The sequence below is a fragment of the Entelurus aequoreus genome, linkage group LG03 (assembly GCF_033978785.1).
Source record: "Entelurus aequoreus isolate RoL-2023_Sb linkage group LG03, RoL_Eaeq_v1.1, whole genome shotgun sequence".
Taxonomy (NCBI): Eukaryota; Metazoa; Chordata; class Actinopteri; order Syngnathiformes; family Syngnathidae; genus Entelurus; species Entelurus aequoreus.
In genome coordinates this window covers 13,426,576-13,453,903 of record NC_084733.1, presented here as the reverse complement: position 1 = coordinate 13,453,903, position 27,328 = coordinate 13,426,576, and the positions used below count along the sequence as shown (strand labels likewise).

Below are 27,328 nucleotides of genomic sequence, written 5' to 3'. Positions count from 1 at the left end.
GAAAAGTGTTATTTATGGGCGTATGTCCGTGTGTAACCTGTGAGAGAAGGTGCACAGCGACAAGTGATGCACGGTTTACACCCGAGACGCTAAAAAGAGAAAAGTTGATGAGGAATGGCGTGTTTTCAACAAGACATGGACTGCCAAGCAACGTTCCCTCTAAGGTGCGCGCCTGCGCAATTGCGCACTGCTCAAGCGTCCTCTGCGCACAGCAAATATATGCCGCGCACCAAATCAAATCCCATCTGAATTCTAAACAAAATAAACACATTTATTCTGTGTAATTTTGCAATGCAACTCTGAGTGACAGTGACAACAAGCGGCCCTAACGGTGTTCATCAACACCGTTCAATTATTGTAACGTCTATCGAGATGCTTCGAGGACAGGAATTATATCGATCACTTTATTGAGCAAAACTGTTTATATTCGGCCATAACCACACCAAAAACATGAGTAAAACACTTCTATCTCGAAAAACTAGTCATTTTCTGCCGTACAAACCAGGCCAAAACCAACTTGTCATCTGTCACCAACACGCATAGCACTAAACCACTGGTGCGTTTATGGCCACACAAAAAGTCGGACAACTCAAACACCACACAAAGTTACACTCTGACTCCTCAGTCATACGTGTGCTTATTTTACTGTCATTTATTATTAATGTTAATTTATTGATATTAATCATGGAATGCTGTTACTAGAGAAAGTTACAGGAATGCACACTTCATCCTATGCTTACATTTCATTGTGCAACATGAGGATGTTTAAGGGGAACTAAATGTGATCTCTGAAAGGGGTACAAATGATTTCCAAAGCGGTGCTTTTGGTATAAAGTTAAGTTAGGTTAAATGAAAGTATTATTATTATTAATTAATATTATTATTATTATTATTTATCTTACGGTATATATCAAAAATAATATTGAGCAAAATTGAATTGAAATATTGTCGATGTGGCCCTCCAGCAGTGCTCGGGTTGCTCATGCGGCCCCCGGTAAAAATTAATTGCCCACCCCTGTCCTACATTGTATTAGTGTCAAAAATTCTACATTTTTATGGCCGTCTCAGTTACTTTACTCTATGCAACGTAAACCTCTGCTTTACTGTACATCCTAAGAACATGACTTCTGGAAATACTGCTTAACAATCTGATTGTGTGTGTGTGTGTGTGTGTGTGTGTGTGTGTGTGTGTGTGTGTGTGTGTGTGTGTGTGTGTGTGTGTGTGTGTGTGTGTGTGTGTGTGTGTGTGTGTGTGTGTGTGTGTGTGTGTGTGTGTGCAGCTGGAGCGATAGCTGGGAGCCCTATCTTCTGGTTGTCGTGTGGATTCTGCTCTACTGTGTGTTGCTGCTGCCTCAGATGGACGTAAAGATTTGACCCATCATCTACCGTGAAGACACACACTCTCATTAACTATTATTAACTATTAGTTACATTTTATTTAGTCACACCTTTATCACATCGTCCACACAAACACACACAACGTTCATTTTGACCAAGTCAAGACAATTGACACGCTTTTATTGTTTATTTTTGATGACTATAATTATGGGTAATATTATTATAATTAGTTTTTTTATGTTTGACAAAGTAAAGCGTATTGCAGATAATAGGGAAACTCCTGTTGCAAAATCATTTCTCAGGTTTCTGCTCTATTTCTATGAAGGTAGTAAAGTAGTACTAGATTAAGTAGTAGTAGTTTAAAAAATAAAAGGAATAATACAAAAAAACTATTCAATTTTGGAGATGGAAATATGTCTATGTGAGACAAAAGAGAAGTGTTTACAAACTGTCACATTTAAGCGCATGCTAGTATCGCTTTGCTATTTTTACACGCTAACTACAAATTGTACTCTTGTTGTGATGATAAACAAACATTTTATATTTTATACTACAAATATCTTATGGCAGAAACTCAAGAAGCCTCCAAGAAAGATTGCTGCAGGATTCTTTCGTGTGGAGTAATTCATGCGCTCAGGGCTCTACGCGCTCGCCTTCTTCCACACCAAACTCGTCCAAGCATGCCTTGATAGAACAATCTTTGTGCACGGAACATATTTTACTACAAAATGGGATCTTCCACAGGACATGAAATTATGCTGGAAATATGTCAGCAATTCTTCAACATCCCGATCCCTCCATGAGTGGAAAACTCCTCAGATAAATAATAGAATAGAATGTATGTAATATTATTTATCCTCAATACCCAATAGTTATAATTTAGCCTCAGAAAAATAGCAATTCAATGATATATCCCCAGATAAATACGCATTGTTTTATCTTCAAAGTAATAATAATTATAATTTATCCTCAAAAAATAATCAAATAAAAACTCCTCAGATAAATAATAGAATAGAATGTAAGTAATAAATATTATTTATCCTCAAAACACAATAGTTATAATTTAGCCTCAGAAAAATAACAATTCAAATGATATATCCTCAGATAAAAACTTATTTTTTTATCTTCAAAATATTTATAATTTATCCTCAAAAAATAATAATAAAATAATGTATCCCGAGATAAATAATTATAATTTATTCTTAGCTAAATAACAATTAACATAATTTATTCTAAGATGAATAACAATTCAAATAATGTATCCTCGGATAGAAAATGGGGCGGTATGGCTCGGTTGGTAGAGTGGCCGTGCCAGCAACTGGAGGGTTCCAGGTTCGATCCCCGCTTCCGCCATCCGAGTCACTGCCGTTGTGTCCTTGGGCAAGACACTTTACCCACCTGCTCCCGGTGCCACCCACACTGGTTTAAATGTAACTTAGATATTGGGTTTCACTATCTAAAAGCGCTTTGAGTCACTAGAGAAAAGCGCTATATAAATATAATTCACTTCAAAATAAGTATTTATTCCCATATAAATAATAATAAAAAATTATCGTCATAATAACAATAAAAATGCTTCAGATAAAAATATTTATAATAATTTTCCCAGAGAAATAATAAGAAAAATAATTTATCCTCAGATAAATAACATAAGAAATATATTATTTTCAGCTAGAAAATTAATATATTCTCAGTTAAATACTGATATGATAAAAAAAATTATTTAGCCCTGGATTAAAAATATTTTATTCTCAGATAAATGCCCAATCTTTGGTATAGGTGGTCCTAATAGTTTTGTTCCTTGACTGTAATGTAAGTTGTAAATGATATGTAAATAAACAGCTCAGTCAGTCACACTGTACACAGAACACGTGAAATACTTATGAAATACTGTAATACCAAGATTATTAAGATCCTTTTAAGGCACGTAGAAACAGGAAGTGTCAATAATTAAACCACTGTGCTGCTTAGTTATCGCTGTTTATTTCCTCGGATGCAGATCCTCAAACGTCTACTCGTAATTCAGGATGTGAACCTCGCCTCCTGATTGGCTCAGACAGAGTATTGGCTACACCCAAGATATTCAAAAAAATACATTTTTGTTAGGATACCGGAATAGCTTTAAAGTTGACGCTTGGACATTCTGATGACATGAAAAGAGAATAAGGAAGCACTTTGCTGTAAGTATCAGTCAATCTTACGATTGTTGGAACCTACCCCAGCTGCTAGCTTTAGAAGGAGAATGTTTTCATCAACTTTGCCCACGCTCAATAGAACTGTCCTGTAGATGACTTTGAGTGCGTTCACTGCTGTTTATGTGTACTTATTTACCACAGTGGCTTCCACGTTTAATATTTTAGCTGTTGTCATATATTTTGGAACCCACAGTGCATTAATAACTTCTTCTTACATCCATGATCAAGACATATTCACCTTCTTTTTCATCCCAATTATACGTGGACTCTTTTGAAATGAACGTCATCCACGTCGCAGATGATTGTATAGTAATCCTTGATTGTACATACACATACTCATAATATATATTTGTATATATAGCGGGGGTGGGGGGGGGGGTGTATTTTGAATAATTATCCCTACAAAGATTTGAAAAATTCATAATTCTTATGGTACAGTAGGTAGGGTTGTATTTTGCCTCATTCCTGTGAAAATCCCGCACGTGACTAAAGCATTAAGGAGTGGGACTATCCAGGTCTAGCTGCAATGTGCTCAGACAACCACCAGGTGGCATCTGTATTATCTCATTCGCTTTCCACTAAAAGTATTTGGCCACCTGCCTTGACTCGCATATGAACTTGAAGTGCCATCCCATTCCTAACCCATAGGGTTCAATATGATGTTTGCAGCTATTACAGCTTCAACTCGTCTGGGAAGGCTGTCCACAAGGTTGCGGAGTGTGTTCATAGGAATTTTCCACCATTCTTCCAAAAGCGCATTGGTGAATGTTGGTGGAGAAGGCCTGGCTCTCAGTCTCCGTTCTAATTCATCTCAAAGGTGTTCTATCGGGTTCAGGTCAGGACTCTGTGCAGGCCAGTCAAGTTCATCCACATCAGACTCTGTCATGTCTTTATGGGCCTTGCTTTGTGCACTGGTGCACAGTCATGTTGGAAGAGGAAGGGGCCCGCTCCAAACTGTTCCCACAAGTTTGGGAGCATGGAATTGTGCAAAAAATGTTTGGTATCCTGGAGCATTCAAAGTTCCTTTCACTGGAACTAAGGGGCCAAGCCCCACACCTTAATTCATACCACTTTGTGGCTGAGTTGCTGTTGTTCCCAAACTCTTCCTGTCAGAAGAATTGTATGTAAATTATCAAAGTTCCCAATGAACAGACAAGAAGAGGCTGTCTTTGTTGCACCAAGCAAAGGCTTGGAAAATTCCATTGTGTACGATGGGAGGAGACGGGAGGGGGTTATCTATTGTCATCGAAGACCTGCTCAAGCTGAAGCCAGGACCAGCCCAAGCCCGAGGCATCTTTTTCTTTTGTGTTAATTTGACCGAAAACAATGACTGTTTACATACTCCCCATTCCTTTGGAAGCAGATGTTGTGTAAACAGGGAGTGTCCAAATAAAGGAGGAGACGTAAACCTTTTTCGTCAGAGCGTGGGTGACACTGTAAGAGGTTACAGGTCGACACGTTTCTCCTCAATTGAGCAAAATTGAATTCTGTCACTGATTGATTCTTTGCTTCTTGTCTTGTTTAATAGATGTCATCAGTGTTTGAACCTGACATCTTCTATTTTCTTATAATAAAGCCGACCGTTGGAATATTTAGGAGCGAGGAAATTTCACGACTGGATTTGTTGCACAGGTGGCATCCTATGACAGCTCCACGCTGGAAATCACTGAGAGCGGCCCATTCTTTCACTAAATGTTTGTGGAAACAGTCTCCATGTCGAAGTGCTTGGTTTTACACACCTGTAGCCTGGCCAAGTGATCAGGACACCTGATTCTGATCATTTGGATGGGTGGCCAAATACTTTTGGCAATATAGTGTATCTTCACTCACGCTTTAAGTGAGGGATGAGGCAAAAACTAACCCAGACCCACGGTAGCTTAATACTTATTTTACTCATCAAATACAAATACATTTATGAACTTCATTTTTTTAATATAAACATTCTGTGTCAATTACCGTATTTTCCGGGCTATAGAGCTATAGACCGGTATTTAAGCCGCACTCAACAGATTTTAGAAGATTTTTTTTTTTTTTACGTACATTAGCTCCACTAGACTATAAGCCGCTGATATAACAATTAACATAATGTATTCTAAGATGAATAACAATTCAAATAATGTATCCTCAGATAGGAAATAATTATTTATTCCCATATAAATAATATTAAAAAATTATTGTCATAATAATAATAAAAATGCTTCAGATAAAATAATTTTCCCAGAGAAATAATAAGAAAAATAATTTAAATCAACATTTACACACCTTAATTGTTTCCAAACAGTGCTTGTCACACTGCAGTAAAACGGCTGATCAAACAAAACAGAAGTCATCATCATGGAGCCACTAGCTGCAGAAGCTCGCTCTCCAATCAGATAAACCGACTTAACAACAATACAAAAAGAATGCCATTTTAAGGTAATAATACTAACCTGATAGCATATTTGCTAATGCTAACGACGCTAGCTTGATTACATTAAGATAGCACGTACAAATAAGCATGAAAAAAACTCGGCGTCCATAGAGGGTCCTCTCCGAGGTTTCTCATTGACATCCCACTGGGTTGAGTTTTTCCTTGCCCTTATGTGGGCTCTGAACCGAGGATGTCGTCGTGGCTTGTGCAGCCCTTTGAGACACTTGTGATTTAGGTCTATATAAATAAACATTGATTGATTTGAAAACACTTCTACAGACATCACACATGGGGACGGTTTAGTAAGTATGAATAGTTTATATTGTAAAACTTACAACCTTTTGCTTGGAGTTTTCAACCTTCAGCACCCGCGGTGAGCAAACTCGTCCGAAATGCGGCGCCGCAGCACAAGGAAAACACCTTTTTAGCGTCTCTGTCGGTGTAATATGAAAACTGTTTGGCCACTACAAAACATTATGGCCATTAGCGAAGATAAAATCCATAAATAAGCCCCACCGTTTTATAAGCTGCAGGGATCAAAGCGTTGGAAAAAAGTAGCGGTTTATAGCCTGGAAAATAAGGTAATACATAAAAATGGACTGTTCTTCCACAGTTAATGAAGCTGTGCTGCAGTATTTAGGTATTGACAGTACTAAGGATGTATTGTTGCCACTTTCAAAAGCCATTTAACAGCCGAGGGTGTAAACAACCAGTAAAGCTGCAGATTTATTGAAATGTGTCATATCTGTTGATGTACAATTTGATTTAGTTTGACATTATTGTGGAATGAAGCCACGCTCGAGCTTTGTCCTGCCAGCCGATGGAAATATTTGTCAGTGTGTTCTTTTTGTTGCATTATAATGACAAAGAAATGATTGTATTGCTGTTCGCTATCGGCTACTGCTAGCAAAATAAAAGCTTTTCACCCACAAAAAGGCCTCCAATCATTAGAAGTGTGACATTACTACTGTTGTGTATAACAAAGGTTGAACTATTATCAGTCTAACATTAATGCATTTTTAAAAAAAAAGTTTTATCTACAGCACAGGTGTCAAACTCAAGGCCCGGTCAATAAAGTACTTCATATTTTCTCACTAAATGTCAAAGATTTGTTTTCATTTTGACAGAAAAAATATATGTACTGCTTGAAATTGCATACCATTTCAACTTTAATAATATCCAATATTGCAACAAATATTACAGTATATTATCATACTTTACAAACAATTTTTTGTCTAAAAAAAAAATACTACAGTATATTATCATACTTTACAAACAGTTTTTTGTTTAAAAAAATAAATACTACAGTATATTAACATACTTTACAAAAAAATGTGTCTAAAAAAAATAAATACTACAGTATATTATCATACATTACAAACATTTTTTTGTTTAAAAAAATACTACAGTATATTATACTTTACAAACCTTTTTTGTCTAAAAAAAATACAGTATATTATACTTTACAAACATTTTTTTGTCTAAATTTTTTTTTTAAAAACTACAGTATATTATACTTTACAAACATTTTTTTGCCTAAAAAAATAAATAATACTACAGTATATTATCATAGTTTACAAACATTTTTTTGTCTAAAAAATACTACAGTATATTATCATACTTTACAAACTTTTTGGTCTAAAAAAATAAATAATACTGCAGTATATTATCATACTTTACAAACATTTTTTTGTCTGAAAAAAAAATACTACAGTATGTTATCATACTTTACAAAAAAAATGTGTCTAAAAAAATACTACAGTATATTATCATACTTCACAAACATTTGTTGTCTATAAAAAATACTACAGTATATTATACTTTACAAACATTGTTTTGTCTTAAAAAAATACTACAGTATATTATCATACTTTACAAACATTTTTTTGTCTAAAAAAAATAAATAATACTACAGTATATTATCATACTTCACAAACATTTTTTTGTCTAAAAAAAAAATACTACAGTATATTATCATACTTTACAAACATTTTTTGTCTAAAAAAAATACTAAAGTATGTTATACTTTACAAACATTTTTTTGTCTAAAAAAAAATACAGTATATTATCATACTTTACAAAAAAAAATTGTCTAAAATAATACTACAGTATATTATCATACTTTACAAAAAATGTTTTGTCTAAAAAAATAAATAATACTACAGTATATTATCATACTTTACAAACATTTTTTTGTCTAAAAAAATACTACAGTACATTATTATACTTTACAAACATTTTTTTTGTCTAAAAAAAATACTACAGTATATTATCATACTTTACAAACATTTTTTTGTCTAAAAAAAAAAGAATACTACAGTATATTATCATACTTTACAAAAAAAAATGTGTCTAAAAAAAATACTACAGTATACTATATTATCATACTTTACAAACATTTTTTTGTCTAAAAAAAATAAATACTTAAATATCTGATTTTACAGCAAACTACCCAGTAATAAAGAATTACAATAAATTTGACGGTGTTCTTTACAGCATATTACTGTAAATTGAAAAAAGAACTACCATTTTTTGTGTAAAAATTCTGTTGACTGAGCTGCTATATTTTGACCGTAAAATCTTGTTTTTAATGGTGTATTACTGTAAATGGAAAGACGCTACATTTTGTTTTTACGGTCGAAAAACTGGCAGCTAAGTTGCCAGAATAAAAAAAGAACTTGTACTGTTTTTCCATGAGCAATATAATGTTGCAAAAACCAATGTCAATTTAACACAAAAATTCTGGCAACTAAGCTGCCAGATTTTTCCGTAAAAAACAAAACAGTGGTACTGTTTTTCCATTTACGTAAAATGTTGTAAAAAAAAAAAATTAAAAAAACATATTTTACAGTAACATTTTGTACATGTAAAGTTTTTACTGTAAAATGGATTTATAATAATATATATATGTATATTATTATTATTATTATTATAATTATTTTATATTTATATATTTTTCTATTATATATAATTGTATTATTATTATATATAATTTTTATATTATATATATTTATATTTTATATTATATTATATTATAATATATATATATATATATATTATATATGTAAATATTATAATTATATTATTATTATTATAATACTTAAAACAATTGATATAATTAATAATGAAATCCAGAACCAAATTCATATATTATTCACTGTTACAAGCGGCCCTCTGATGGCAGCCATAACTGTGATGTGGCCCTCAATGTAAACCACTTTGGACATCGCCTGATCTACAGTGTTTCTAAATGACATTTTGCTGAGCGTGTAAATGGATCGACGCTTTAGTTTTTGTTGCTTTTACAATGAAGAACTATTAATAACAAGCATCTTATCGCTGTGGAGGCTGTGCACAAAGACTGGACCTGCTGGGCACAGTGGGACACACAAGCAAGGAAAGACAAAAGGTGAGTGAGTGAGTGAGTGAGTGAGTGAGTACAACCAGGAAAGCACCGAGTAGACCAGCTGTGCTGGGACCCCTGCAATTGGCAGCAGGGAAAACTTTGAGATTAATAGGAATATAAATATGGGTCGCGAAATGTAAACATTCAATCACAATTTTCTAGATGATATATGTGGAATATTTAGCTCATTTTCTTATTTGAGGTAGAAATTAAATGGTGAATCTAAATAATAAACCTAAATAGTAAATGTTTTTTAAATGTTAACATTCATCTTTTAAATGGCAATTAACATTAAAATCGTTTTAGTCCTGGAGGAGGCAACAAAAACAAAGAACAGAACCATTTCACAAAAGTTTTTGTGTGTTTCCAGGCTACTTTGTGGCGTTTGTGAGTCTCCTCTGTTAAGTAACATTAAATGTTAATTTACGTGTAAAATATTTAGTCTTTTAAGTATAAATGCTGAATCTAAATGTTAGCCAAATACTTAATATTTTAAATATCAAATCCAAACACTAAATATTTTGTACTACATCAACATGGTGAATCTAAATACTAAGTCTTTTAAATGCTAAATCTAATTAATCTAAATTACATTTTTTCTATATTAAATCTAAATGGTAATTTTAAAAGTTCAATCTAAATGTTACCTAAATATAAATGGTGACTCAAAGTTAAATCTAAATACAAAATATTGTTAGTGGTAATTAACATGTATATTTAAAGTGTTAATTAACATTTAAAAGACTTTGGTCTAAATGCTGAATCTAAATGTAATCTCTATACCAAATATTTTAAATGTTAAATCTAATTGTTATGTAAATACTATTTTTGTGTATGTTAATTGACATTTAAAAGGTTTAGTAAACGAAATATTTTAAGTTTTAACATTTTAAAAATGTAAGTGTAAATGCTTAATCTAAATGTTTTTTAAATACTAAATATTTAAAATATTACATTACAATGTGAAATCGAGAGTAAATACCAAATATTGTCAAATGTTAATTAACATTTATTTTTTTAAATGTTAATGAGCATTGTAGGCCCCTGGCCTAAAGGGACATGGGGGATTTTTTTATTTTTTATAATTTATTTTATTATTTTTTTTTTTTTAGATATGTATCTCGTACGCACTAGAAACTATCTCGTGCGCACGAGATACATATCTAAAAAATATATACATAAATAAAAAATAAATAATAATTCCCCCATGTCCCTTTAGGGGCTCCGTATGAATCATATTTGCGCCATATGTAATTTTTATTGCTCAATTTTCTGTCTTCCGTGTGTTTTACTTTTGTAGCTGTATGTGGAAATGGCGTTGGTGAAGTGGCAGCAGTTGCATCAGCTCTATGATATTTTGAGGTTTTATGTCCTTTGTGTTCTTTAATGTTTCCCTCTTGTTTTCATGTGTTTTTACCTTATTTTTATGGACTTTTTGTATATGCACTAATTTCCCCCATTTTTTTTAATCCAAGGCTAAATTATTTGTTTATTATATCATTGTTTAACTGAGATAAAGTCAATCCTATCCAGTTCGTCAAATAAGTACTTTTATCTTTTTTTTTTTACTAAATGTATTCGTTCTTTCCATTTTGACAGAAAAAATACATGCATTGGATGCAATTGTACAACTTTTAAAATGTAGTATTATCTGTTAAGCAATCAATATTACACTATATAATTATATTAAACTTTTTTTTTTGTCAAAATAAATTTTTTAATAAATATCTCCTTGACTTATTTCAAAGCAAGTGATCCAGATAGATTTTATGGTAGAAACTGGCTGCCCAGAATTTTGCTGTAAATTAATTATAAAGCCGTTTTTCCACTTACAGTAATATACAGTAAAAAAAAAAAAAAAAAGACCGTAAACTTTTACGATAAAATTATGATGACTGAGCTGCCAGTTTTTTTTTACTGCAAAATTAAAATATTTTTCTACAGCGTTTATTAAATGTTCTTTTTTTTACAAACGCTGTATAAAAATATTTACATTTTGCAGTAAAAAACTGGCATCTAGACTATCATAGCAACCTATAAATGATCATTTATATTATAATGTTGCAAGCTAAATGTTTACAACATAAAAGAAGTTTTCTTAAAGTGAAACCCAAATTATTTAATTAAATCTTGGAAAATGATACAAAAAGTAGAAAAGCCCTTAAAGTAATTTGTGAATATATGTATGTTTAATTATTGAAATGTATTTGTATTGTCTCTTATTTTCGCTTTCTTTAACAGTTTTTGTTTGTATAATGTTGATTGCTCAACCTGGTGGATATTTGAAAATATTGGAAATGTTTATATTTATTTACATAAATGTATTAGGATTCATCTAATAATATCATTATACAGTGCATTTGATTATTCAATTTTCTTTTTTCTTTTTTACAATCAAATGCACTGTATAATGATATCATGAGATGAATCCTAATACATTCATGTAAATACATATAAACATTTAAATATTTCAAATATGCACCAGGTTGAGCAATCAACATCATTATACAAACAAAAACTGTTAAAGAAAGCGGAAAAAAGAGACAATACAAATATATAGAAAAAAAATAAACATACAAAAAAGTAGAAAAGCCCTTAAAGTAAAGTGTGAATATATATATATATATATATATATATATATATATATATATATATATATATATATATATATATATATATATATATATATATTTACAATTTACTTTAAATTGTGAATATATATATATATATATATATATATATAATTTTTTTAAATTAAATCATATATATATATATATTTATATATGATTTAATTAAATCATATATATATATAACTAAATCATATATATACTGTATATATATAATTAAATAATCAATTAATCAATCAATCAATTATATTTTATATAGCGCTTTTCTCTAGTGACTCAAAGCGCTTTACATAGTGAAACCCAATATCTAAGTTACATTTAAACCAGTGTGGGTGGCACTGAGAACAGGTAGGTAAAGTGTCTTGCCCAAGGACACAACGGCAGTGACTAGGATGGCGGAAGCGGGGATCGAACCTGCAACCCTCAAGTTGCTGGCACGGCCGCTCTACCAACCGAGCTATACCGCCCCGATATAAATAATATATATATATATATATATGATTTAATTTAATTATACAAAAAGTATATATATATATATTTTTTTTTAATATATTAAATATAATATATTTAATATATATTATGTAATATATATATATATATATATATATATATATATATATTTTTTTTTTTTTTTTATATATATATATATATATATATACATATATATATATATATATATATATATACATATATATATATATATATACATATATATATATATATATATATATATATATATATATATATATATATATATATATATATATATATATATATATATATATATATATATATATATATGTATATATATATATATATATACTTTTTGTATAATTTTCCAAGATTTAATTAAATAATTTGGGTTTCACTTTAAAAAAGAAAACGACTTTTATGTCGTAAACATTTAGCTTGCAACATTATAAAAAAAGAAGAAAAAAAAAGATAATTTATTAGGTTGCTGTCTTTCATAAACACGCCGAGTGGAGTCTCTCTCTTCCTTTGTCTTTCAGCGTCGCTGACGTCATCGACGGGGCGTGCGCGCACTTCCTGTTTGAAGAGTTGTCGCTCGCGCGCGTCACGTTAGCTTGTTAGTTGCACTTTAGCCGGCCGATGCTAAACTAGACCTGCTCCTCGCCGCTGCTCCACTCGGCTTTCACTTTACACCACAGAAGAGTCGAACGCCCGGAGAGGTTTTTATCAGCTACTTTTTTTGTTGTCTTTCTTTCTTCTCCCCTCCTGTGGTTTTAAAAGCCAGCTAGCTGTTAGCACAACACCCAGTCAGCTGTCAAGTAGCGAGCTAGCTACTTAGCGAGTTGTCACAAGTCAAAAAGCCGTCAACGAACTAATTAGCCTAGTTTGGTGCGTTTGTGTTGGTGTCATTTCATGAGTTGACATTTTTGTTTGTCCTGGAAATATTTGTTGTATTACTCACGAACACGTGACACGCCCTCTTCTTTGACAGCTCCTCATTTCTTCTTCTCTTCTTTTTTTTTTAGGTCATGGCAGATTTCTCTGTGAGTATCTATTTCCGGTTTCCTTGTCCATCCATTTCCTGTTGACTTAAATAAAAAGGAAAAAAAAAAGTGTTTTGTGTTTGTTAGCTGTCAGACGCTTTGGGAGACAGCACCCCGAGCAAGGCCACGTCTCAAGGCAACACCAACCCCACGGCTCCCGCCAACAATGCTCAGCATCCTTCCAACCCGGGGTGGCCCGCCTCCGCCCCGGGAGCCCCCACCCAGCCCTCGGCCCCGTCCGGCTACCCCGGCGGATCCGGCCCCGGCGCGCCGGGCCAGTTCCCGTTCCCTTCGGGCCCCGGAGCACCGGGTCACTACCCGGGACCGCCTTCAGCACCCGGTGGCTACCCGTCCGGTCCCGGCGTACCTGGACAGTTTCCTCCAGCACCAGGGGCTCCAGGGCAGTATCCCTCCGGTCCTGGGGCGCCGGGCCAGTTCCCTGGGCACTACCCGCCCGAAGGAGCTCCAGGACAGCTTCCCGGAGGCCCCGTTCCTTATCCGGCTGGACCTTTCCCCTCCGGCCCCGGAGCTCCTCCTGGCCCATATTCAAACATGCCGTTACCGGGTAACTACCCGCCAGGGGGTGACGGCATGTACGGACCGGGGGGTCCGGGTGGTTATCCCCCTCCAGCCGGTCCGGGCAGTTACCCTCCCCCAGCCGGTCCAGGCTCTTTCCCAGCGTACCCCAGCGGAGGCTTCCCCCCAATTCCCCCTGGATCCTGGGGATCTGCAGGTGGAGGTTTCCCACCCGCCCCTGGCCCCTTCGGTCCTGGGCCTGGCCCAATGGGACCTTATGACGGGCCCCCTGCTCCAGGAGGCATGTTGGTGAGTACGGTCTTTACTTTGTTTGCTGCTTTCTTTTATGGCGTTTTGAGTCTCTGCTGGGCAGCTTTTTGGTGAAAACTCTTTGAACTTATCTTTGTCTTCATCATAATTTCTTTCTATTCCTTTCATAAAAATTCATACCGTATTTTTCGGACTATAAGTCGCACTTTTAGTGCGACTTATACTCAGGAGCGACTTGTGTGTGAAATTATTAACACATTACCGTAAAATATCAAATAATATTATTTAGCTCAATGTTTTTTTCCTTATGCATTTTCGGCCGGTGCGACTTATACTCCGAAAAATACGGTATCTTTGTCTTCATCATCATCATCATTCCTTTTAATCCTTTCATGAAAATGCATATATACAAGCCACGTACAGTTGACACTTTTATTGTTTCTTATACATTTCCATGATCAGAAAGGAGCAGATGGAAGAATAATATTCTTATATTTATCTGCCCCCTTTTTAACACAAATTATTTGAGATCAATCAATCAATGTTTATGTACCGTATTTTCTGCACTATAAGGCGCACCTAAAAACCTCCAATTTTCTCAAAAGCTCACAGTGCGCCTTATAATCCGGTGCGCCTTATATAAATGATAAATATTGAGCCACAACAGGTCTCGCAACCCCAGCCTCTACTGTAGCGTCTATTCTATGCGCCTTATAATGCGGTGCGCCTTATATATGAAATAAGTTTTAAAATAGGCCATTCATTGAAGGTGCGCCTTATAATCCGGTGCGCCTTATAGTGTGGAAAATACGGTATATAGCCCTAAATCACAAGTGTCTCAAAGGGCTGCACAAGCCACAACGACATCCGCGGTACAGAGCCCACATAAGGGCAAGGAAAAACTCACAACTCCAATGGGACGTAGATGTGAATGACTATGAGAAACCTTGGAGAGGACCGCATATGTGGGTGACCCCCCCCCCCTCCCCCCCCCGAAAGGGGAGACCGGATGCAATGGACGTCGAGTGGGTCTGACATAATATTGTGAAAGTCCAGTCCATAGTAGATCTAACATAATAGTGAGAGTCCAGTCCATAGTGGGGTCAGCAGGAGACCATCTCGAGCGGAGACGGGTCAGCAGCGCAGGGATGTCCCCAACCGATGCACAGGCGAGTGGTCCCGACTCTGGACAGCCAGCACTTCATCCATGGCCACCGGACCTGTTTTAAGAGTTTTAAGATGGGACTTAAATGCTTCTACTGAGGTAGCATCTCTAACTGTTACCGGGAGGGTATTCCAGAGTACTGGAGCCCGAACAGAAAACGCTCTATAGCCCGCAGACTTTTTGTGGGCTCTGGGAATCACTAATAAGCTGGAGTTATTTGAACGCAGATTTCTTGCCGGGACATATGGTACAATACAATCGGCAAGATAGGATGGAGCTTGACCGTGTAGTATTTTATACGTAAGTAGTAAAACCTTAAAGTCACATCTTAAGTGCACAGGATGCCAGTGTAGGTGAGCCAGTTTAGGTGTAATATGATCAAACTTTGAGATGACTTTATCACTGTTCCCTCCACCAACACCCCAACTCCAACATACTTCTTAATTTTCGTTTAAGCATTTTCACAATGACACGTCCAATCAAAATCAAAAATCAGTTTGATATAATTCCAGTTGTCTCTTTTTGTAACTCTTTTTAAATTCCAAAGATATTCTTGCAACTTTTTAAGTCTTTCCTTAGAGCAGTGTTTTGCAACCTTTTCTGAGCCAAGGCACATTTTATTAATTGAAAAAATCCCGAGGCACACAACCAGCAGAAATCATTGAAAAATGAAACTCGGCAGCCGATATTGACAATAAAAATATGTTTTTTTTGCAATTGTTGGATATGAATTCAAACCATAACCAACCATGCTTCACTATAGCTCTTGTCTCAAAGTAGGTGTACTGTCACGACCCGTCACATCACGTTATTGACATTTTTTTGTGTGTAGTGTTTTAGTTCTTGTCTTGCGCTCCTATTTCGGTGGATTTTCCTGTTTTGTTGGAATTTCCCTGTTGCAGTTTCATGTCTTCCTTGAACGTTATTGCCCGCAGCTGCTTTATTGTGGCAATCAAGACTATTTTAAGTTGTGCAGACGCTATCCTTCTTAGTGGGGACATTGTTGATAGCCATGTCATGTACGGATTAACTTTGTGGACGCCGTCTGCTCCACGCGCTGTAAGTCTTTGCTGTCGTCCAGCATTCTGTTTTTGTTTACTTTGCAGTGAGTTCAGTTTTAGTTTCGTTTTGCATAGCCATCCCTAAGCTTCAATGCCTTTTCTTAGCGGTACTCGCCTTTTGTTTATTTTTGGTTTAAGCGTTAGATACCTTTTTACCTGCACCCTGCCTCCCGCATATTGTGATCACGACAAACCATGTTCCTGACATCTACAAAGCAATTCGCTACCTGCTGCCACCTACTGATATGGAAGAGTATTACACGGTTACTCTGCCGAGCTCTATTGATTGATTGAAACTTTTATTAGTAGATTGCACAGTACAGTACATATTCCGTACAATTGACCACTAAATGGTAACACCCGAATAAGTTTTTCAACTTGTCCACGTTAATCAATTCATGGTAAACAGCACAGACACTCAACAATGGCACATTATTTGAGGATTATAATTACTGGTTTACAGAAAATATTTTTGACCCAATTAGGTGAAATTACATAATCTCCCACGGCACACCAGACTGTATCTCACGGCACACCTGTCTGCCGCGGCACAGTGGTTGAAAAACACTGCTTTGGAGAATTCCATGCTTTCACACCAGCAACAGGCAAGCACATTTGTTTCAAATTTGTTCGCGCTCTCGGATGTTTAAAGTCATACGGCCTTCTGTGGTTCTCATCTTCAGACGTGAACACAAATAACTTTTGTAAGTCCTTCGGAAGAATTTTATTTCTAGCTTTGAACATCGCTAATAGAGTATGCAATTCTACAATGTCTTTCAGTTTTAATAATCCTGCCCTAATGAAGAGTGGATTTGTGTGGTCTCTGTATCCTACTTTAAAAATAATACGAAGAATAATACGAACATGTCCTTTGTAAGGACATGTTTCCAGTAAGTAGTTTGGTCGGGTTTGTTCCCCTACAATAGTCTACAAGAAGCACTATTGTGGACTTAATCCACTTTTTACATATACACTGTAACTGTGCATGATATTAAAATGTAGCGTTATCATGTAGCTCACATAGCTTTATAGGCCAGAGGTGTATGTGAGTGTTGCAATGGGGTTTTTGTTATTGTTTAGTTGTTTATCCATGCAATTGGCAATTGTGTGCGCGCACTATGTATTTTTGTGTCTCTATGTATTTTTTTGTTTTACTTTTGTAGCTGTATGTAGAAATGGCGTCTCTGAAGTGGCAGCTGGTTTCATCATATCAGCTCTGTTCTCTTTGAATTTCTTTAATGTCTTTTAGTGTTGTTTTTTTGTTTCCACTCTTTTTTATTTATTTTTTTATGTGTTTCTTTACTTTATTTTTTGTGGACTTCTTGTGTCTGCAATGCAACCACTCAATTTCATGTACCACAGGCTTCCATTACATTTTAACATCATGTTCGGTTAGAAAAATATTGTATTGTATATATTATAAGGCTGCAACTAACAACTAATTTGATAATCGATTAATCTGTCGATTATTACTTCGATTAATCGGATAAAAGAGACAAACTACATTTCTATCCTTTCCAGTATTTTATTGAAAAAAACCAGCATACTTGCACCATACTTATTTTGATTATTGTTTCTCAGCTGTTTGTAAATGTTGCAGTTCATAAATAAAGGTTTATTAAAAAAAAAATAATAATAAAGTAGCCTCTGTGCATGCGCATAGCATAGATCCAACGAATCGATGACTAAATTAATCGTCAACTATTTTTATAATCGATTTTAATCGATTTAATGGATTAGTTGTTGCATCCCTAATATATTATATGAAAATATAATACAATATTATAACATCAGTATATATTATATACTGTATATATAATATGTAAATATTAGTATGTTATATTTTATATTGCTAATACGGTACATTTTTAGTCTACTTTATACCTACATTGTCCTTTCTATCCTTACACTTTCCATCCTTTGTAACTGAGCTACTGTGTGGAACAATTTCCCTTGTGGATCAATAATTGTCTAAGTCTAAAAACTAGCTATGTGAGCTACATGCTAAAATGACATTTTAACTGATTGCTCGGTTAGCAATAGTAGCATAGCCATGTGAGCTGTATGCTATCATTAGATTTTAACAGGCTTAGGTTAACAACATTAGCATAGCTATGTGAGCTACATAGTATCATTACATTTCAACATCATGCTAGGTTAGCAGAACTGGCTTAGCTGGCTGAGCTACATGCTATCATTACAGTTTAACATCATGCTAGGTGAGCAACACTAGCTACATGCTAACAGGGCAGTGGTGATTATCAGCCATGAACGCTAATCATTTCTTTCAGTGCGCCCACAATGTTTAACAGAGTTGAACTTGTAAATGTGACAAATATCAACATCTATTTGTTCCCCGTGTCCTCCTGAAGCTCGTTTGCGAACATGTGCTCGCTGTTGGGGATATAGAGCAGCTTTCAAGGTAGTCTTATGTGGATCTTTCCAACTGGAATGCTGGTGTTGACATTCTACTTCTGGGTCTTGCTGGGTTCGCCGGAGGGGGGCAGACTGTTGTGCTGGGCTTCAATAAAGCCGAAGTCCAAATAGCTTTTGTGTTCTTGTCTTCCAGCCCCGTTATTATCCAGCCTTTAAATGATGTGCACAAGGACTTCCAGAAGCGACACTTGGTTTGAGAACTTGGTGCAGGGTTGTGGTGTTTTACCTGTCACGTCATGTACGACAATGTGTATTTGTATGCTATACATTCATAATGTTTTTCTGATGTAACACATTTATCTGTGTATTAAAATGTTCACATCACGCACTAAACATGAACACTGAGCTTTTGAATTTTTTTTCCCTACACACATTTATTAGTGGCGCCATGAATAGTTTTAGTGTTACTTGTGCACTCTTGTTCATGAACGAGGGGTGTAACGGTACACAAAAATGTCGGTTCGGTACGTACCTCGGTTTAGAGGTCACAATTCGGTTCATTTTCGGTACAGTAAGAAAACAACAAAATATACATTTTTTGGTTATTTATTTACCAAATTTGTAAACAATGCCTTTATCCTTTTAACATTGGGAACACTATAATAATTCTGCCCACGTTAATCAACATTAAACTGCCTCAAGTTGTTGCTCAGATTAAATAAAATGACAAAACTTTTCTTCTCCATATAAAAAGTGCAACATTAAACAGTTTCAAGTCAACTCATCATGCTTAATTTATTACAGCATTTGGGAAGCCTGTAGTTGATTTTTATTATGCAAATGTTATATTTTTATCAACATGGGATAGCAGGGACCCTGCCATTCAAAACTAGGCTGCTCCATTACTAATGATTAATGTAACTATAGCTGAAAAAAATAGTACAATAGCAATAGGAGAGACTATTCATCCCTGAACACCATGGAGTTCATGTAGGCTTAATGATGCTGTTACATTATTATATCAACTATCAGAGACAGAAACTCTTCGTTTAACATAATGTCCTTTTTTGCCGCTTCAACACAGAAAAAGGTAAAGTGAAATAACAGACAGACAGGGCTTTGCTGTCCGTAACACACACACACACACACACAGCAAAATGAGCTAACGTTACGCTAAAAGCTAATTAGCCTTCACCTCCAGCCAGGATTGCGAGCGAGCTGAGCTGCCGTTTGTGTTTAGAACGTCAACGGGCTCATAGTGATGTCACTAGTAGTTGACTGGGAGGTGTTTATTATAATTTGGGGAGAGTCCGCTGCCTGATGCTTACCTGCTAAACACCTATCTGCTAACCCCACCGCAGAAGCACTGACTTCATGCGCTCTGAATACGCACTGCTGATTGGCTGTTACTGCTCTGAATACGCACTGCTGATTGGCAAGAGACAGAGGCAGAACAAGCGGAGCAGCTTGTTAAGACTTTAGCTTAAGCGGCTACTAAATATGTTTGTGTGGAAACTCGTTCGGTACACCTCCGAACCGAAACCCCCTTACCGAAACGGTTTAATACAAATACACGTACCGTTACACCCCTATCATAAACACTTTATAAAGGAACTGTTACTACTGCATACAGTAGATGGCGTTCTAAATGTGCTTCTTAACACACCTGATCTGCCAGCGAATAAAAAGACGTAGCATAAGGGATTAGTGTTGGCAGTTTAGCTATTTTGTTATGTTTAGCGCGTATTCAGACCCTCTTTTTAATTATAAATAAAAATAAATGGCGAAATATCTACTGAAAAAACATTTGGAGACTGCTCTTTTCAACGAGCAGAAGTGATCACGTTGAGGAAAATCCCCAAAAGGTGTTGATGGTATGCATGATGGTCTTTTACTGCTGACAGAGGAGGTTTTAGTTTGTATTTTTACATTTCATAGATTGTTTTTGTTTTTTTGCAGATGGTGCCATACGATCTCCAACTCCACGCAGGGATTCTGCCCCGTCTTGTCATCACCATCGTCGGGGAGCCTCTGCCCGGCGCCAACCGGTGCGTTTACCGCCCTCACCTGCACCGTTGGCTTTTATGCTTGACTTTTCTCCTCCTGAAGGTTCCAAGTTGACTTCATCAAAGGTCCAGACGTGGTCTTCCACCTAAATCCCCGCTTCAGCGAGCAGACGATTGTTCGAAACTCAAGCATCGGCGGATGTTGGGGGCCGGAGGAGCGTGACGGTCACTACCCGTTTGTTCCAGGTCAACGTTTTGAGGTAGGACAACTTTTTTGTTGTTGTTATTGGCTCCACGGTTAGTGCATGTTTCGGTTATTGAATTGTATTCACATGAACGGGATAAAAAAAAACGATATCTATATCCATAAATGTTGGTATTTTTTATGACTTAAAATTAGAGATGTCCGATAAATGCTTTAAAATGTAATATCGGAAATTATCGGTTTTAAAATTATCGGTATCGGTTTCAAAAAGTAAAATTGATGACTTTTTAAAACGCCTCTGTGTACACGGACGTAGGGAGAAGTACAGAGCGGCAATAAACCTTAAAGGCACTGCCTTTGAAAGCCGGCCCAGTCACATAATATCTACGGCTTTTCACACACACAAGTGAATGCAAGGCATACTTGGTCAACAGCCATACAGGGTCACACTGAGGGTGGACGTATAAACAACTTTAACACTGTTACAAATATGCGCCACACTGTGAACCCACACCAAACAAGAATGACAAACACATTTCGGGAGAACATCCGCACCGTAACACAACACAAACACAACAGAACGAATACCCAGAACCCCTTGCAGCACTAACTCTTCCGGGATGCTACAATAATGCACTTTGTGACTTCAATAATAAATATGGCAGTGCCATGTTGGCATTTTTTTCCATAACTTGAGTTGATTTATTTTGGAAAACCTTGTTACATTGTTTAATGCATCCAGCGGGGCATCACAACAAAATTAGGCATAATAATGTGTTAATTCCACGACTGTATATATCGGTATCGGTTGATATCGCAATCGGTAATTAAGAGTTGGACAATATCGGAATATCGGTTATCGGCGAAAAAGCCATTATCGGACATCTCTACTTAAAATATATCAAATGCAGGGCTCGACTTTAACCACGGCGACTGCGGCAAAATCCGCGACCGCCCTCTCATTTGCCGTAATGCCCTAACAAATTGACCTACATTTGTGGCAACAACAAGCCGTGACCACCCTTTACATATTTTTTTAATTACCGAAACCCTGTCGTTTATTAATGCGTCTTAGGCAACACGAAGTCAGGCGCATGCGCACTAGCATTGTTTGGCTAGATAATCATGGCGGCCTAACAACTCGGACATAACAACGCCAACACTGTCATAAACCTGTGCCATATAGTGAGACCACACTAAACAACAATGACAAACACATTTCGGGAGAATATTTGCCCTGCAACACAACATAAACACAACAGAACAAAATCCCAGAATTCCTTGCAGCACCAACTCTTCCGGGACGCTAACCCTTCTAACTTGCCTTTGATGCCCTAAAATATGAGCCCTCCTTTAAGGCAACACTTGCCTTGACCTTAAAAAGTAAAAATTTGAGGCCTGCAAATGTAAGCATTTTTATTTCAAATGTAACCTTCCTCTGATTATAATTAAGGCAGAAAAGAAAGGAAATGTCAACATAACCATGGATAAGTCAGTCAATGTAAATACAATTCTAAAATCACATTAAACACTCAACAATAACATCTTAAGTCTTAACTCTTGAACGCATCATAATAATCCCCTCAATTTCCCCTCAAAATGGATTAACTTGCTGGAATATAAAGGCAATATAACATACATCCATAAACGTGGATGCATATGCAAAAGTGCAATATATTTATCTGTACAGTAATCTATTTATTTATATCTGCACCTTATTGATTTAGAACATGCAAACTCCACACAGAAAGATCCCGAACCCGGGATTGAACTCGAACCAATTTTTTGGATGAAGTTGTTGCTTTCCGACATAAAAAAAGAATGCTTTGTTCTTCCAAATTTGGGGGGCATTTCAAAATAAAACTCATTTTTTTGTGACGCACTAACCCTTGTTACACCCTTTTCTTGTTCACCCTAACTTTCAAAACGTCTTTCAATTCCAAAGTGCATCCAATTAGCTGGAAGAAGCACCTTAATATGTGCAGTACTGCCACCTCCTGGACTCGAGTGGAATTTCAGTACACTTTCTCTGACTATTATGCTTTTTTCTACCTGAGCTTGTGCTTTTTGGAAGTTTAATCCAGATTAACTCTGTATGCGTTATCAAAGTACAAATATGGTAAAGTTACATTGTTTAATGCAGAGGTGTCCAAAGTGCGGCCCGGGGGCCATTTGCGGCCCGCAGCTAATCGTTTACCGGCCCCCCACACATTCTGCAAAAATTGCAAAATTGATAGTATTGCAAAAATAAAAAATAAACATTTTAAAAAAGTGGAATGAGGTGAAATCTAACGAGTAATGTTGACACAAAACTGCCATGCAGGCTGTTTTTTTTTTCTTTTGTCTTTATTTATTTTTAATTTTTTTTGCCATGGCTCGGAAAAAAAAAATAGACAAAAAATCTATGTTACAATGAATTATTACTTAAAAAATGTCACTTTAAAATAGGGATGATCCGATATTGATATCGGAAATCAGTCCGATATTAGCCAAAAAAGTGAATATCGGATTTTATCGGACTGAATCTAAAAACTCCGATATAAGCGCTCCGATATAAGCTGTCCATTTTCCGCTGCAGCACGTCTATAATAGGTGACTCTGGTTTGATCACACTCCAACACAGTAGGTAGCGGCAAAAAATGCCCCTTAATTAACGTTGGTGCCGGCCGCGGAAGAAGAGCGTCTCTGATCCAGCATGCACAGCCCACGTGATCACAACAACGACAACGCGTGTGCTTGCAGTGTGTGGAAGTATTTTAACCTAAACTCGGACAAAGACGTTGCCGCTAAATGCAACATTTGTCAGGCGCAAGTGTCCCGTGGAGGGACAGAACCGGGAAGGTTCAATACAAGCAACCTCATGGCACATTTGAAAAAACACCACAAAAAAGAACTTGCGGATTTTGGCGAGAGCAGCAAGGCGAAGCAACAAACCTCTGGCTCGCTTCAGCAACCCACGCTGGCCCAAAGCTTTGCAAGACGTGACAAACTACCACGGGACAGCAAAAAGGCAATGGCCATAACAGAAAAGATACCCCAGTTTATTGTGCTTGATGACCAGCCCCTGTCGGTGGTGAGTAATGTCGGGTTTAAACGCTTAATGGAGCACCTCCAACCTCGCTACATTATTCCTAGCCGCCACTACATTGTAGACAAAACTATACCCCAGATGCACGAAGAGGTTAAAAAGTACACAGCATGCCGAAATGCTTATCTTCTTTAAAAAAAATCTCCACATTATGCTCGGACTGCAGAAAGTGGAGGAGGAGAAGGAGGAGGAGGAGGAGGAGGAGGAGGAGTAGTAAGGGTAGTCGGCACTGACTGATTTTTTTTTTTTTATGCTCTTGTTATTAGAGTGATATGTTTATTTTGTTTACACTAGTCTTCAGTGAAGACTAAGAGTAATTACTACATTGTTTTGGGCACAGTCAGTCAGTGAAACTGGAGCTGTGAACTCTTAACTTAGAGCAGTTGGACAATGGACAATATTGTGTTGTTTTTGTTGTTTTTGTCCCTGCCCACAGTTGTTTCCAACATATGCTGACAGTAAAAAAATAACTGAAGTGAACTTGAATTGTTTGCACTCTAAAACGTTTTTTTAATTGGATTTATTTAGGTTATTTTTCAGGGTCTTCTAATTTATTTTTAATTTATTCTATTCAATTGTATAATTATGTTGGTATTAGTGGTTATTTTGCACTTTAAATATAACATTTTGTTTTTATTGGATTTGTTGAGGTAATACTCTTTTGTTGAAGGTTACAATTTATGTAACCAATTGGTTAATAATAAATGGGTCAGTTTTTCCTATACCTACTCTTGCTGACTATTATTTTCTGTTTTAACACTACAACATCAGTAACAGTAACATCGCTTTATTAAGCCTTTTCTAACATTCCACACAACAAAATAAGGAATAAATATATGTATGATTCGTGCCTATATCGTATCGTATTGATATCGGTATCGGCCAATACGCAAGGGTACAATATCGGTGTCGTATCGGAAGTGAAAAAGTTGTATCGGGACATCCCTACTTTAAAATGTTTTATGTGGAAAAAATATTGCATATATTGTGTGGTTGCCATATAAAACATCAAAGTTTTATTTGACAAAAGAGCATAAAACAAACAAAATAATAGTTCAAACGTAAAATCGACAGATATATCTGAAGTTGATCTCGTAATTTAAGTGTGAAAAGTAAAAAAAAAAACGAATAAAAATGTATCACTTTATGAGCGGGAGACCTTTTGGATCCCAAATATATTTAGTGGGATTTTATTTTAACTTTTCACTGTAATTATTCAAAAATATTAAAGGATTCAAATCAATGGTGTCCTGCATTATTGTTCTTTTAGGGCTATAATTACTAAATACTGCATATTTCAGTTTTACTTTAAAAAACAAAGTTGTTTTTGGCAGAAAAGGCATAAAACCTGTTTTTTTTTTTACTTGATATCAACCTGAAGCTGATATAGAGATATACTGTAAAAAATAATAATAATTTGACTTATTTTTTAACATTTTAATGACTGAGACCCTTGACCCTTGACTGGTCCCCGGGAGCCCAAAAGGTTAAAAAAAAAAAATCTATATATTTTGTTATGGTTTGAAAATGGAAAATATCAAAATGGCCCCCGTATGCTTAAATTTTTCCGTGTGTGGCCCTCAGTGGAAAAAGTTTGGACACCCCTGGTTTAATGCATCCAGCGGGGCATCACAACAAAATTAGGCATAATAATGTGTTAATTCCACGACTGTATATATCGGTATCGGTTGATATCGGAATCGGTATTAAGAGTTGGACAATATCGGATATCGGTAAAAAAGCCATTATCGAACATCTCTACTGTAAACTCCAGAGGTTGACTTTTTTTTTTTTACGCTTCTGCGACAGTTAAATGTTTGCTCGTACTGTGATGAGGGTTTTGTGTTTTCTTTCCCCCTCGTTGTGCGCAGCTGAAGATCCTGGTGGAGGAGGACAGTTTTAAGGTGGCCGTGGACGGCAACCACCTGCTGGAGTACGAACACCGCGTGGGCGGTATGGAGGACGTCACCCTGATGCGAGTGGCCGGTGACGTGGTCCTGTACAGCGCCTCGCCCAGCATGATCTGATGTGCTCGCACACAAACTCAGACGCTCCTATTTGAAAATCCCTTCCAAAAACCGCGCTTTTGACGGAATTTGAGACACGCACGCACACACACACACACCACACACTAATCAGCACAGTGCAATGTTCTTTTTTTGTATATTTATCTCAGCTGATGGCACATACATGCCGAGAATTACATGACAACACTTCTACACTATAATGTGTCCAGACATCTCATCATAATGTACAATATGCAGGATGATATATTAACCATATGTTTACTATTGTACATGTCTTTGCAACTACAAGACAACACAATGCATTTCCACCACACATATTCAATGCTGTATCGCATTTCCAGCATACTGTAAATGCACTTTGCAGTTGTTCCGCATTTCAAATTTAGCGTGCTCTTCAAATTTGTCCAAATCATTGCTGGTGGCTGAGAAAAGTGTTAAATTGCCAAAGATGACATTATTTCTCGGCCAAAATCCAATGAGTGACGATGCGTTTGAGTGAATCTAGTCTACTCTCTGACTGATTTTCAAGATGTATTAGATGATTGACTGAAATAAAAATGTGTCTTCACAGGCGTTTCTGCATTCATTGCCGCTCAATAAAACAACATAAACCTGTCCAAATAAACAGCTATTTAATAAATGAATAAGAACCTGTAAAAAATGTATTTAGTACATGCATGACTTGCAGGCAATATAAAAATGACACGAAAATACCATTAAAAAAGCAAACCCACTCACTGGAGATGTGACATTAGCGAACAAGTCAAGAGTTTTGAACGGCTCTTGCAAGTGAACGATGAGAACCTATTAGCAGTAAATAGATACAGTGTCATTCCACTGGCAACACAACTATAGCATGAGTCAAAGTATCCACTTTTCTGGTTCATTGTTCTGGTATGCAACGTAGTTATAGCTGACACACTAGCCAAAGTCAACAGTCGGCTTTGTTATAAGAAAATGGAAGAGTTTGTGAACAACAGCAACGAAGTGGTAGGCCACGTAAACTGACAGAGGGGTCAGCGGATGCTGAAGCGCATAGTGCAAAGACTTTCTGCACAGTCAGTTGCTACAGAGCTCCAAACTTCACGTGACCTTCCAATCAGCCCACGTACAGTACGCAGAGA

General features: G+C 36.1%; 2 protein-coding genes and 1 long non-coding RNA gene across 3 annotated transcripts in view; 2 read left to right on the top strand and 1 right to left on the bottom strand.

Annotated features, from left to right (window-relative positions):
- Positions 1-7,040, top strand: part of LOC133646175 (interaptin-like) — a 57,487-nt gene extending 50,447 nt beyond the window's left edge. Inside the window, exon 14 of the mRNA XM_062041286.1 lies at positions 1,281-7,040. Within this exon, the coding sequence (XP_061897270.1) occupies positions 1,281-1,374 (94 nt within the window). The 3' untranslated portion in view covers positions 1,375-7,040. The remainder of the gene's footprint in view (positions 1-1,280) is intronic.
- The window catches only part of LOC133646177 (uncharacterized), a 40,874-nt gene extending 26,927 nt beyond the window's left edge, over positions 1-13,947 (bottom strand). The window contains exon 1 of the long non-coding RNA XR_009825235.1: positions 13,409-13,947. This is a non-coding gene — a long non-coding RNA (uncharacterized LOC133646177). The remainder of the gene's footprint in view (positions 1-13,408) is intronic.
- lgals3a (lectin, galactoside binding soluble 3a) lies at positions 13,002-26,776 on the top strand. The gene is made up of 6 exons (XM_062041288.1): positions 13,002-13,166; positions 13,473-13,490; positions 13,578-14,315; positions 20,838-20,926; positions 20,988-21,144; positions 26,049-26,776. The coding sequence occupies exons 2-6, from the start codon at positions 13,476-13,478 to the stop codon at positions 26,202-26,204; spliced, it is 1,155 nt and encodes a 384-aa protein (XP_061897272.1). The 5' UTR covers positions 13,002-13,166; positions 13,473-13,475; the 3' UTR covers positions 26,205-26,776.
- Positions 26,777-27,328: the final 552 nt, after the last annotated feature.